This window comes from Rhineura floridana, chromosome 7 (assembly GCF_030035675.1).
Source record: "Rhineura floridana isolate rRhiFlo1 chromosome 7, rRhiFlo1.hap2, whole genome shotgun sequence".
NCBI classification, from domain to species: domain Eukaryota; kingdom Metazoa; phylum Chordata; class Lepidosauria; order Squamata; family Rhineuridae; genus Rhineura; species Rhineura floridana.
In genome coordinates, this window is record NC_084486.1 from 89,197,578 (window position 1) to 89,209,721 (window position 12,144).

A 12,144-nucleotide genomic window follows, 5' to 3' on the forward strand; every position below is an offset into this window, starting at 1 on the left:
AATGAGAATGTCATGGAAGCAGCAAAGTATGCCTTCTTTGCTGTCTTCATTGCCACTCAGTAGGCTTGATAATGAGCACTCATCAGTGTTTGTTTTATTTGTCTGGAGTTTTTCTCCACTTGCATTCAAGCTGTCTCCTAGTTTGTTTCATTGTCCTAAGTGCTGATGGATTCCAAGGAGCCAAACAGGCTCTACTAAGTGAGAGAGGGTGCTCAAGATGATCGTGTCAACAGCCCAGGCCATCTGCATATTCCACAGATCAGCCAGGGCTTCTAAGGAGTGCCAGTCATATCAGCCCAAAACTCCCCCAGAGCCATCTGGAGACCAATTGGATCCAGCAGCCTCCATAGGCGGACCCTCCTAATAGGTTTCCTGCCTCTGCAGAGGGGAAAAGTCTAAACCTCAACAGGAGGTGATCTAACTATGACAAGGGACTGATATTAATATCCCCACTTTCAGATCACCTTCTCCCTGTCCAGTCAAGAAGACCAGATCCAGAGTCTGATCTGCCACATGCTTTGGGCTGATCACATGTTGGGACAGCCCCATGGTTGTCATGGCAGCTATGAAGCCCTGAGCTGCTCCAGAATGCTGTGGGATAGAAAGTAGTGGTGCACCCAGGGCAGGACTTTAGGGCAGAAGTTGGGAGCCCTACTCAGCAGAATTAGGAAGAGGACCCCCAAAAGCAGCAGGGCTGGCTTACCACATTTTGAACTAAGTGAAGCAATACAATCTAAAGAAGTGCCTCCTGTAAACTATTTGAAATAAGTGAACAGAGCTTGGAAAAGTTATTTTTTTGAACTACAACTCCCATCAGCCACAACCAACATGGCCACTGGATTGGGCTGATGAGAGTTGTAGTTCAAAAAAGTAACTTTTCCAAGCTCTGTAAGTGAAGTAGTACACATTACCCTCTAAGGATACCCCTACCTCATTATGTCCAGAGTAACATTATGTAAGTGCACCACTGGAGGGAAGGGTGCTTTTAAGACAATGAGCAGAAGTTAAGAATGATAAATTCAGCTCTCTGGGTAGGGCCAGGGTAGATCCAGCTAGAGCTTTTCCTCTTCCTTATAGTTCTTCTAAACCAGAGCTATGCCTCCTACCACACAGGTGCACATAATCTATGGCTGGACACATATACTGCAAAAATGTAAGGCCTCTCATGGCTTTGGTCATGGGGGTGAGGAGAAAAGTCCCACATAAGCCATTGCAAAGAAATCATAAAGTAGATGACCTCAGGCCATTAATACCTTCTGTTTATCAGACAATTGCTAGATAAATTTCATAGTTTGTGACAGTTGCCAGTCTATAAGTTGGTGGACGTATTGCAGTTATCCTACAATATTTTTGTTTTGCAAGTTTTATTGTCAAGTAAAAATAAAAATAAAAATTGAGCGGGTTGTTGGAAAATATTTCTATATCTATTTAGAAATCAGAGAATTCAAAACACTGGATTTTAGTTTCTTTTGATTTACTTCTGTGTTTTTTCAGATAAGCATTTTGTCCTGCTTATCTCTGCAGCCCTGAAGGCTAAACATACTTGGTTGTTTGGTAAGGAGGGAGGGACAACAGAATTCTCATTCTGATGGGCCACACAGCAGTGCTGCGGGGGATGTATACTGGGTGATGTGTTGGGTCTGGCCGTGAAAAAATCTAGGGAAAATTCTGGAAGTTTAGTTCCAGTTAGGTATATTATATTCATTGCAGGAGGGAAAGAAACACAACACGAAGTCTGGAAATATAATTCTTCCATCAACAAATGGATCCAAATTGAATATTTGAACGTTGGAAGATGGAGACACAAAATGGCCGTGTTGGGTGGCAAAGTGTATGTGATTGGCGGTTACGATGGTATACAAAGAATCAACAGTGTGGAGACATATGATTCTTTTCACAACTGTTGGTCAGAGGTAAAGTACACATGTACTTTCAGTAGTGAGGAAACAGGAAACAGACAAAAAGAAAGACATTCTACTCTCAGATGTTAGTTAATAGGCAAATGGTGTTTTTACACAGAACACCCAGAGTGGTTTTTTGTGTGTGCATTTCCTGCATCTAAAATGCAAATGCAGAATTAGTTAGAAGGTACTTTTAGAACGACATTTTCTTTTTACCCTATCAACCATCATGCATGGATGCACCTTATGCAAGACAGACCATTTACCATGAGAATAAGTCTGCATAGGATTCTACTGTAAAAGGTGTTTTTAGTGTAACACGTTTGTACAAATATGCAACATACTTGTGCATCAATAACTTTACAACAGGCATTACGTGAGACATAGGTGCTATATGATTTGCTCCAATTATTTGAAAACTATTTTGTTCTTGATTCTTAAAGATGGGGATGTTTGAATTAGGCCACCTAGTCTGTAACATGACATAACAATGTCATGAACATGCAAGGATTTTAGCACATTTTGAGCTCATCCAACATGTCCATTCTCCACAGTATACATGGTTGTCTCTCACAGCAGAGGCAGGGAGTCCCAAGGTGTACACTGGTAACATTCCTCTGTGCCATCTTGTACTTTACCCTCCAGCTACTGTTTCCCACATTTCCAGTTTAGCACTAAATCACTGAAATAGGTGAATAAAAACAGGACAGTAAACTAGTATCCTCTCATTTCTGATGGTTAGTTTCCATTCGTGAAAACTGAGTGCCTAAACTAAAGCAGAAACAAATGTAGAACACACTACACGTTTCCTAAGAAACTCATATTTTTCATCTATGTACAAAAATGATATTTCCCTTCTTTCTTTAAACAACCAATTGCCTCCCCTTTACTTAAAAATCATTTCTAGAGTTCTCTTTCAGGTTCTTTCTCCTTTACTGCTTATAGGATAATTCACTTGTGTGGCATCAACCACCACCATGTATACGCTGGCGACATTCAACTTTATTTTTCTTCAGTTCTTGTTATCATTCCTGGTTTCTCCTCCTATTATTTCTTTCTGTCCATTATTCCTATTATGTTTGTCCACTGTTCTTCTTAGGGCCAAACTAAACATGACCCCATTTGCACATTTAGCAATTATTTGAATGGTTTTTAAATTTAAATATGAGTCATGAGGGAGCTGATCAGGATAGGGACCCTGGTAAGGAAGGGATGGGGGCTTTAGCTCTTTCACCCCTGCTGTGGTCCCAATCAGCGATGGCTGGTGGCTCCATGTCAGTGGGGTAGTGGAATCCGCTCTAAGTTTTATTCAGTTTGATGTTTCAAGGAGCTGTCCAAAGTGCTTTCAGACGCCATTGGTCCCAATACAGATTAGATCCTTCCCATGTCTGTTATTTGTACTGGAACGCATGAATGCAAACTTTCCTTCCAGTGCAGATTAGGGATGGATGAGAAATTTGATTCAGTTTATATTTGAAGCTGAATCTATCAAATTCTCATTTTCTGAAACAATATGTGAACCAAAATACAACCATCCTTTGAAATTTACACATTCAAATTTTGCAATGCAGTTCACCAATCAAGCAAAGTTTACAAAAATGCATATGTTAGGGGAAAGTGTGCATAAAATGAATATATGAGTGAAAATAGCATACAAAAATGCATTATATGACAAGAAATTGCTTGCAACAATGTGTTTTTTTTCAAAACTGCCAACAAAAAAAATGTTTATTAGGAGAAATTTGCACTAAAATTCTGGAGAATTTTCATGAGGGTTTCTAACAAACAAGCAAACAAAGAAACACAAATTACTGCAGAATTGTGAATTGAATTGAAGATTGGGAAAATGAGAAACGGAGAGAACCAAAGCTGACAGAACTTTCCATCGCTAGTGCAGATAGCAGGCACAAGGACCACAGCAAGAGGCAAAGGGTTAAAGTCCTCCTTCCTCCCCACCTGGTTCCTGATCTCAATTGGGACCCCACCACATCTGAGGGAAAAAATCATGCGATTGCTAATTGTGTGAATGGTACCACATATAGTTCCATCCCCTGGTAAAACTTCACAAGGAGAGCCATTGTGTATGAAAGCCAGTGTGCTGCAGAGAATGCTGCAGACTGGGAATGAAGGGTGGCCTGCATTTGAATCTGCTCAATCACTGGATGCCCTTGAGCCATAAACTAACTCTCAGCCTATCCTACCATACAGGATCGCCCCAAGCAGTGCCGGTGCCAGGTTATTTTGCGCCCTAGGCAAGGCTAACTACTTGCACCCCCTCCAAAAAATTGCTAACTTCAATTTTCAAAAACAGATGTCTTGTAGAAAAAATGAAAAACACACAAAACTTGAAACTGCTAAATTTATTTCAGTTGCATTTTTTCCAAGGGTTAAAAAAACTAATCTGTATAAAACTGTGCCCCTCAAAGGTCAGTACTGCGCCCCTCTGGGGTCTGTGCCCTAGGCGGCTGCCTAGCTGGCCTAATGATAGCACCACCCCTGGCCCCAAGTACACTGTTCCAAGCTCCTTGGAGGCAGTTTGGGATATAAATGTGATATGGTACATGTGGTGGATGAAAAACAAAATCTATCTTCCATTTTTCTTTTCACTCAACACTGACAACATTATCCTTTACTTTTCTCCCTTGGTTCATATTTGAGTCTTTCCAAATAAACTGCTGCTATGTTTTGAGGGCTTTTTCTTCTTAACACTGCAAAGATTATTTCCATCCTTCCTCCTCTCTGATTCTACTAAGATTCTGGTCCATCTTCTCATCATTTCTGGACACACTTATTGCAATATTCTTCTTGCTAGTCAACCAATTCTCTTCCTTAAACTTATTGCCTCAGTCTTAAACTCACTTTTGTGCCTGCTCATTTCTCTCCACTCTATCTTTAAAGAAAATATATATATACTTGACACATGTAGTCAAGATCAATCTTAAGCATGTTCCTAAATTATTTTGTCTTGCTTGGAATGAATATAGGCAGCTCCTCTCATGATCAACGTCAGTTCATTTGGGGCAGCCAGTTACAAGAAGAAGCTCTATGTGATTGGAGGAGGACCCAATGGGAAGCTGGCTACTGACAAAACACAGTGTTATGATCCAGCAACAAACAACTGGAGCTTAAAATCACCCATGCCTGTTGAGGCAAAATGTGTCAATGCCACAAGTTTCCATGACCACATCTATGTTGTGGGTAGGTACAGTGGTTCCCACACACTTACGCACTTTGTACATTTTTTACCCTTTCTGTAATTCTGGATGAAGGACAAAGAGGCAGTAGAAACCACATCCCATTATATATTTAAAGCACTATGATACCACTTTAACAGCCATTGTTTTCCCCAAAGCATCCTGCGGTCTGTAGTTTGTTAAGGATGCAAAGAGTTGTTAGGAGACCCCTATTCTCCTCACAGATCTACAATTCCCAGAGTTCCTTGGGAAAAGGGATTGCTTGTTAAACCACTCTGGGAACTGTAGCTGTCTGGTGGGAATAGGGGTCTCTTGACAACTCTCAACACTAGTTTCCAGGAATCTTTGGAGGAAGTCATAACTCTTTAAAGTGGTATAATAATAGTGTGGATATGGCCTTAGTCAAGCTCTGGTTCCCTTGCACAGTCAAATATCACTTGTGGGAAAGGAAACTGTACTGAATCCCATACTGAGATATTTTTTAATGGGTTGTGCTCACATTTTCAGAGGTCTAAATGACAGGAATCATCTCAATGATACCTAGTACAGAGTAGTAAGATTACTACTGGTGATAATCAGGGGTGTTGGCTTTCCATTACATGAGCGTGAATATGGTGCTATGACTAAACACTTGATCGTATAGTAATGGTTATTATGATGGTTTCTCATGCATGTGTTACAATGAATGCCCCAAATTTGGGAAATGCTGGTGACATTCATAGGAATGCTCATCATCCTCACAGATAAGTTTTGTGAATGCAAGAAAACAACGGCAAGAAATCTTGCAATTTTCAGAATTGTGAAATTATTGATAATCAAGTTGAGGTGACTGTCAGTATTGTATGTCTTGGTATCTCTTTGCATATTCACAAAATTTGACTCGGATTGTCAACATCCACATGTGAATGTCAACATTTACAAACTTTCAGATATTCACTGCAATATATATGACACTCCCTCCCTTTCTATTCCTATCAAAATGGCCATTGAATAGGGCTGATACCCTATGCCATAACTATGGACTACTGATGCTTCTTTACTCTGTCTCAGGTGGCAATCTTGTACACATTTACCTGAGAGTAAACTGCATGTAAGACTATGAGACTTCATTCTAAATAAATCTGCATAGGATTGTGCTGCGCCTCTTATTTGCAGTGTCTCCTTAGCACAGCTTGGAAAAGTTACTTTTTTGAACTACAACTCCCATCAGCCCTATCCAGTGGCCATGCTGACAGGGGCTGATGGGAGTTGTAGTTCAAAAAAGTAACTTTTCCAAGCTCTGCTCCTCAGTGTGACGAGAGGTCTGCAGTTCAGCAGAAGGCTGAAATGCTATGTAAGAGCCCCAGTGCTCTTTTGGCATTTATATGAAGGTTGCTGATTCATAGGGTCGCCATAAGTCGTAATCGACTTGAAGGCATATAACAACAACAACAATGAACATTTTAATACTAAAGTGCTCTGCCTTGAAACATTACAGTTTCTATGGATTAGAACAGCCTTTGCCAACCAGGTGCTTTCCAGAAGTTTTGGACTACAATTCCCATCAGCCTCAGCCATCTGGAGGGCACCAGCTGGGCAAAGCCTAGTTCAGAAGTCTAAGCCTTTGTCTGGCTATCTTTTCAGAATAATAATGTCGTATCCTCCCTTTGTCTTGTGGGCGGATGAAATCTGACACTAACGTTTTGGCCTGAAGCCTAGTATTTACTTAAGAACAAGCGAATTGCCAGAAGGGATCATTTGCTCGTCTCTTCCCATTCCAGGTGGGGCAATGAGGGCAGTCTACTCTTACAGCCCTCTCACAGACACGTGGTGCTTGGTGACTCAGTTAAATCACGAACGAGCAAGTTGTGGGATTGCTCCTTGCAACAACAAACTGTTCATCACTGGAGGCCGGGACGAGAAGAATGAAGTCATTGCCACGGTGCTATGTTGGGATGCAGAGATCCAGAAACTGACGGAGGAATGTGTTCTCCCTCGTGGCGTCTCCCATCATGGGAGTGTCACCCTCCGGAAATCCTACACGTATATCCGCAAGGTAGTGCCTGGAGCAGTCTCAGTCTGACTTTGTAGGAATACTCAGGAGAAGGAAAGATGGAGGAGAAGTTATCACGAAATACCTCATTTCCCCCAAAGAGGCTGAATGGGATGAAACCCCTAAGCTGTCACTGTCTTTGCGAGAAACAGTTGTATATTTGCTCCATTTCCTGCTGTATAGCATATGCCTTAAATTATCTTCATATCCGGAGGTTCTGGGCTATTTTTGGACTTGTAATGTCAGCCAGTGAGAAGTTCAAGGATATGAGTTGCCCCTGGAATCACCAAAGCTGAGCTCTATGAGTTGCAGATATTATCATTGTTTTATTTTCTTGTAGATGCAATTTTGGATTTTTTTTTTTTAAAACCTATTGTTACTTGCCTTGAAGGTTGTTTGAATGAAAAAAGGGATAGAAATGTTTCAAATAAATAAATGTTTTCATTTTGCATCAGTCTAAAGAGAGACCCTGCCAGTTAGTGTACTGTAGACAATACTGAGCTGGACAGAAGAATGTTCTGACTAGCCTAAGTCAGCTTCCTAGCAAGAATGGAGCCCAGGGGCCAAGAGATGGATAGGTGAAATGAGGCAGGATGATGAAAGAAAAGGGATCGGGGGAAAGAGGACAAAGACTTAGGGAGGAGGCTGAAAATGTGTCCAACTGCAAGCCCTCCCAGCCCCTCATCCTCTCAGCAAGGGATATTGGCTGAGTTGTTACAATCTCACAAAGGGCTCTGGAGAAAAACCTCACAGAGCTTAGGTACCTCCACTTGCCCTTGCCTTTAAGGCTTCAGAGTGGTCTGCATTGAAAAAGATTTTTAAAAAGTACTTCCAATCTACTCAGTATTGTTCCCATGGGCACTCCAAAGCTCCATTGACCAAGAGTGGGGTACCTCAGGCCTGGGGGCTGAATATGGCCCTCCAGGCCTTCCCATCTGGCCCCTGGGACTCTCACCAAGCCACACCTCCTCTGTGGGCCACACCCCTCCCTGGTCTTGCTCCTTGAGTTCTTTTGCGTGGTTGGAATGTCTCCTTGAATGGTAATCATGCCTTTTGCTTGCATAGATGATGGATGGAGAGGGATGTGGTGTAGAAACCGCTGACTTGTGCATGAGTTAGAATGTGGCCTACTATCCAAAAGCAAAGTCGCATCTGTTTCTATCCGTGTTTGCCTCTCTGGCCACACCCACCATTGGTATGCATTCCCCCGAAAGTCACCTACAAGGGAGTGCCAACCTTGGGTTGAAAAAGTTTCCCCTCCCCTGCCGCAGACAACTGTCTGATAGAGTGTCCTCTTGATGCTAACAATGTTGGGGGAAAGAGGTTGGCTCCTTCATCCACCAAGTTGTTGCTGCTTTCCAGGAGGTGCTGTATGCAGTTAATCTCCAATATCTTTTTCCTGCCAATGTTTTGCTTGTGAAGAAGATTGGATTTGCAGACTTATATGGTAGTATGATGCCTGTCATTTCCTGTTGTGAGAGTTCATTGCTAGTTACATAAGCCATCTGCTGCATACAAAACAGAGAAAGGCGCCACATGCTGTGAAGAAAAGTGTGATAAATAAAAGCCTATGGTTCAGCCATACTTTTTTGATTTCTTTGTCCATGCTGTACCCCTGCACTCACATTCTCTATTCTTAAAGTTTAGTACTCTGACCTGAAGTCCTTTTTGCTACGTTGCTGACAGCCTGAATATTTGCACTCATTGTTGTCATAAGCCATGAGCAATATAAAGCTTTCATTTTTTGCCAAAGTCTTCCTCCTCACCTCTGTCTTTTTATAAGCAGAACACCCTGCATTTAATTAATTGCTTTTGGCCACTCCTTCACTTGCATTCATGTACCATCAGAATTGCTTTTTTACAGTTCCATTCGTAGTCCAGGAGGTGGCACTGCATTACTATTTTTAAATGAATCTTTCATTTCCAAGAACAAAGGTACAAAACAATCCCCTGAATTAGGGGAAAAAATGCTTGATGTTGCAATATGATTTTCAGGAAAGGCAGAAATGGTATGTTTTGTTTTTGTTTAGTTTTTAAAAATTAAGTTAAACATAATCTCATAATCTAATTATGCAGGATCTTTCCATCTTCCTCTCTCCCTCCTTATACTGAGTCAGACCATCTGCCTCAGTCTTGTCTACGGTGACCGGCAGTGGCTCTCCACGATTTCAAGCAAGGGTCTTTCTCCTACCTGGAGATGTTGGTGATTGAATCTGGGACTTTCTGCATGCAAAGCAAATGCTCTGCCACTGAGCTATGGAACACATGTACGCATGCACACACACACACACATGCACACCATGGAGGGGGCTCTTTTCTTTTGAAATGTGCCATGATCCTCATACCAAGTGCATTTGTGAAGCATCTGTTTCCAGTAGCATGATTAACAGCATGTTATGCAGGATTTTTGGTGGCATTTACTGTAGAGTTTTCTGATGTGGTAAAAGGCAGTTGTGCAAAGACACCTTATGGCTATCAGTCTTCAGTACCACTGCCACAGTATTTGTCTCTAGTACCACATAAACCTTTCCCGTTTCATCAGGAGACAGACGGATCTCTTTGAAGGGATGCCTGTAGGTTTTTTGTGCTGGGTGTGGAAGCAGAAGTTGTCCCTGTAGCAGCTTTAAATATACTGTATATGCAAGCAGAGGAGAACTCAATTCTTTCTCAAGCAGCTAAAAATACACAGGTGAGAAATTCAAAATGAGTCATGCAGTGTATGTATTTGGTACTCAGGGACCATATGGAAGTATTAAAATGCCTTGTTTGAAGCAATCATAAATGATACTTCAGTGCGCTTCCCTGCACCAGTACCCAGTCATACCTGGATCACCAGAAACATGCACAAACATGCACAATTTGTTTCTATTTATTATTTGTCATTTGTTCAGTGTACAAAACAAAAACAAGTGAGACCCGCAACAAAATGTTGCAATGTGGAGTGCTCACAGTTCTAGCCTGCCTGCCCTCTCACCAGCCATGCCCTTTCCCAAGATACTCCATTTCACCACCACCCATTCCACTCTCAGTGTTCTGTGGCCATTGAATATCATCAATCCCCAACAGGGAGTTTTCAGGGTTTCCATGCTTAGGTTTTTTCCCTGTCTTTTTAAAATTTCTGCATACCTTCCTGATACTTCCTTATCGTGCATGGATGCTGCTGTTTTGGCTCTTGGATCAGCATTTGTAGCATGAATTTGCTGTTTGAATATAGGGTGTGCAATTATACAATTCAATTCTTATTGTAATTTCCATGTCCTAGCAACATAGGAAGTTGCCTTATACCAAGGGCGGACAAATTGGTCCATCTAGCTCAGTACTGCCCACACGGACAGGCAGCACCTCTCATAGGTTTCAAGTAGGGAGTCTTTCCCAGCCCTGGAGATCCTGTGGATTGAATCTGGGATTTTCAGTAGGAGAAGGGCCGTAGCTCAGTGGTAGAGCATCTGCCTTCCATGCAGAAGGTCCCAGGTTCAATCCCCGGCATCTCTAGGGCTAGGAAAGATTCCCTGCCTAAAACCCTAGAGAGCCGCTGCCAGTGAGTTTTGGAGGCTGGTGCTCATTAGGACTAGTAAGGCGGAAGGCAGGGAAACCATCAGTAGGTGAAGCAAGAGCCAATGATAGGCAGAGCCAATTAATTCTAGTATTGGCTCCATCCTCCTCCCTGTTGAATTCTACAATGCAAACAATGAGACTGAGGAGGAGGATGCTGACAGCCAGTGCCACCCCCTGGACTGGTTGTAAGCAAGAAGGCAGGCAGGTTGGGACAGACTGATCTCAGTGGGGCAGTGCCCCACTTGCCCTTATGGACCAACCTCCACCGCCAGTAAGTGTAGATGTACAAATAGTCTGAGTCAGTATGAGGCAGCTTCTTATGTCCCTATGCATGCAAGAAGGTCCAAAACCATACCCAGGAATAGCCTAGTTGCTGGCCCAAGATCAGCTCAAGGTCAGAAAAAGAAAGTGGCCAGCCACTTACTGTGGAGTCCTTCTGCTTTGAACAGATGTCGCGCCAGGAAAGGCACCTGACCCCTGAATCTATTGTGCCATCCCCTAGATCTCCTGCCTCTTCCTTCCCATCACCCTTTTTGTAAACCTTTTTTTTTTTAACTTTTCTTACAGAGCACCCAGGTGTGCTCCAAAGCACAGTGCTGGTGAGACCCCTCCAAACCATCTGCCATTTAATTTGTCCGCATGAGCTTCTTTTTATTTTAATATATAGATAAGCAGCAGTTCTTGCCAACAGATAGTGGGTAAGCTGGAATGCCTAATCCCCACACAGGGTATTGGGCTCAGACTTTGCTTCCCCTCCTTTGAAAATCAGCCTTTGAAAGTCAAATGGTGTCTCGGAGAGAAAATTTAGAACCTTTATTGAGATGGTGAGATCAATGCTAGAGGATGCCAATCTCCCACAGAAACATTGGGGAGAAGCGGTGTGTACTGCCACCTACTGGCAGAATCGTTTGCCAATGAAAGCAAATGGCAACAAGACTCCATTTGAACTATGGCATGGATGCATACCCAGTTTGGCTCATCTAAAGGTGTTTGGATCAAAAGTGTACAGTCACATACCACATCAGAAGAGAACCAAATTGGACAACAGTACAAAGGAAGGAATCTTTGTTGGATATTCTACAAAACAAAATGGATACAGAATCCTAAATCCCAAAACAGAAAGAATTGAAATCCAAAGAGCTGCCTACTTTGATGAAGGTGAAAGTACACTTCAACCAGAAAGGACACCATCCCAAGACCATGACAGTGTAGAAGATTAAGTAGAAATACCAAACAGTAATGCAGATTACAACAACATGCCAGTGCTGGAGGACAGTGAGGAATCTGAGCAAGAAGAGGATACAGAAGAAGAGGAACCTGCACAGCCAGAAAAGGCAGTAGAGAATCCTGCAACAAGAAGATCTAACCGCACCAACAGAGGTGTACCTCCACTGTCCTACCTCGCAAGCGCTGATGAAGTTCCAGAGCCAGAGCTGTGGGAAGAGGTTGAAAGCCTACCCAA

The 12,144-nt window shown here is 42.4% G+C and overlaps 1 protein-coding gene and 1 non-coding gene across 5 annotated transcripts in view; both read left to right on the plus strand.

The window, feature by feature from the left end:
* KLHL6 (kelch like family member 6) overlaps positions 1-8,678 on the plus strand; it is a 31,804-nt gene extending 23,126 nt beyond the window's left edge. For all 4 annotated transcript variants that reach the window (XM_061636373.1, XM_061636374.1, XM_061636375.1 and 1 more), the window contains 3 exons: positions 1,711-1,913; positions 4,886-5,099; positions 6,856-8,678. In XM_061636373.1, coding sequence (XP_061492357.1) covers positions 1,711-1,913; positions 4,886-5,099; positions 6,856-7,157 — 719 coding nt within the window. In that variant the 3' untranslated portion in view covers positions 7,158-8,678. The remainder of the gene's footprint in view (positions 1-1,710; positions 1,914-4,885; positions 5,100-6,855) is intronic.
* A 1,872-nt stretch (positions 8,679-10,550) lies between these two features.
* On the plus strand, positions 10,551-10,619 carry TRNAG-UCC (transfer RNA glycine (anticodon UCC)). Its single transcript has one exon. It is a non-coding gene; the product is annotated as a tRNA-Gly (tRNA).
* The last annotated feature ends 1,525 nt before the right edge of the window (positions 10,620-12,144 follow it).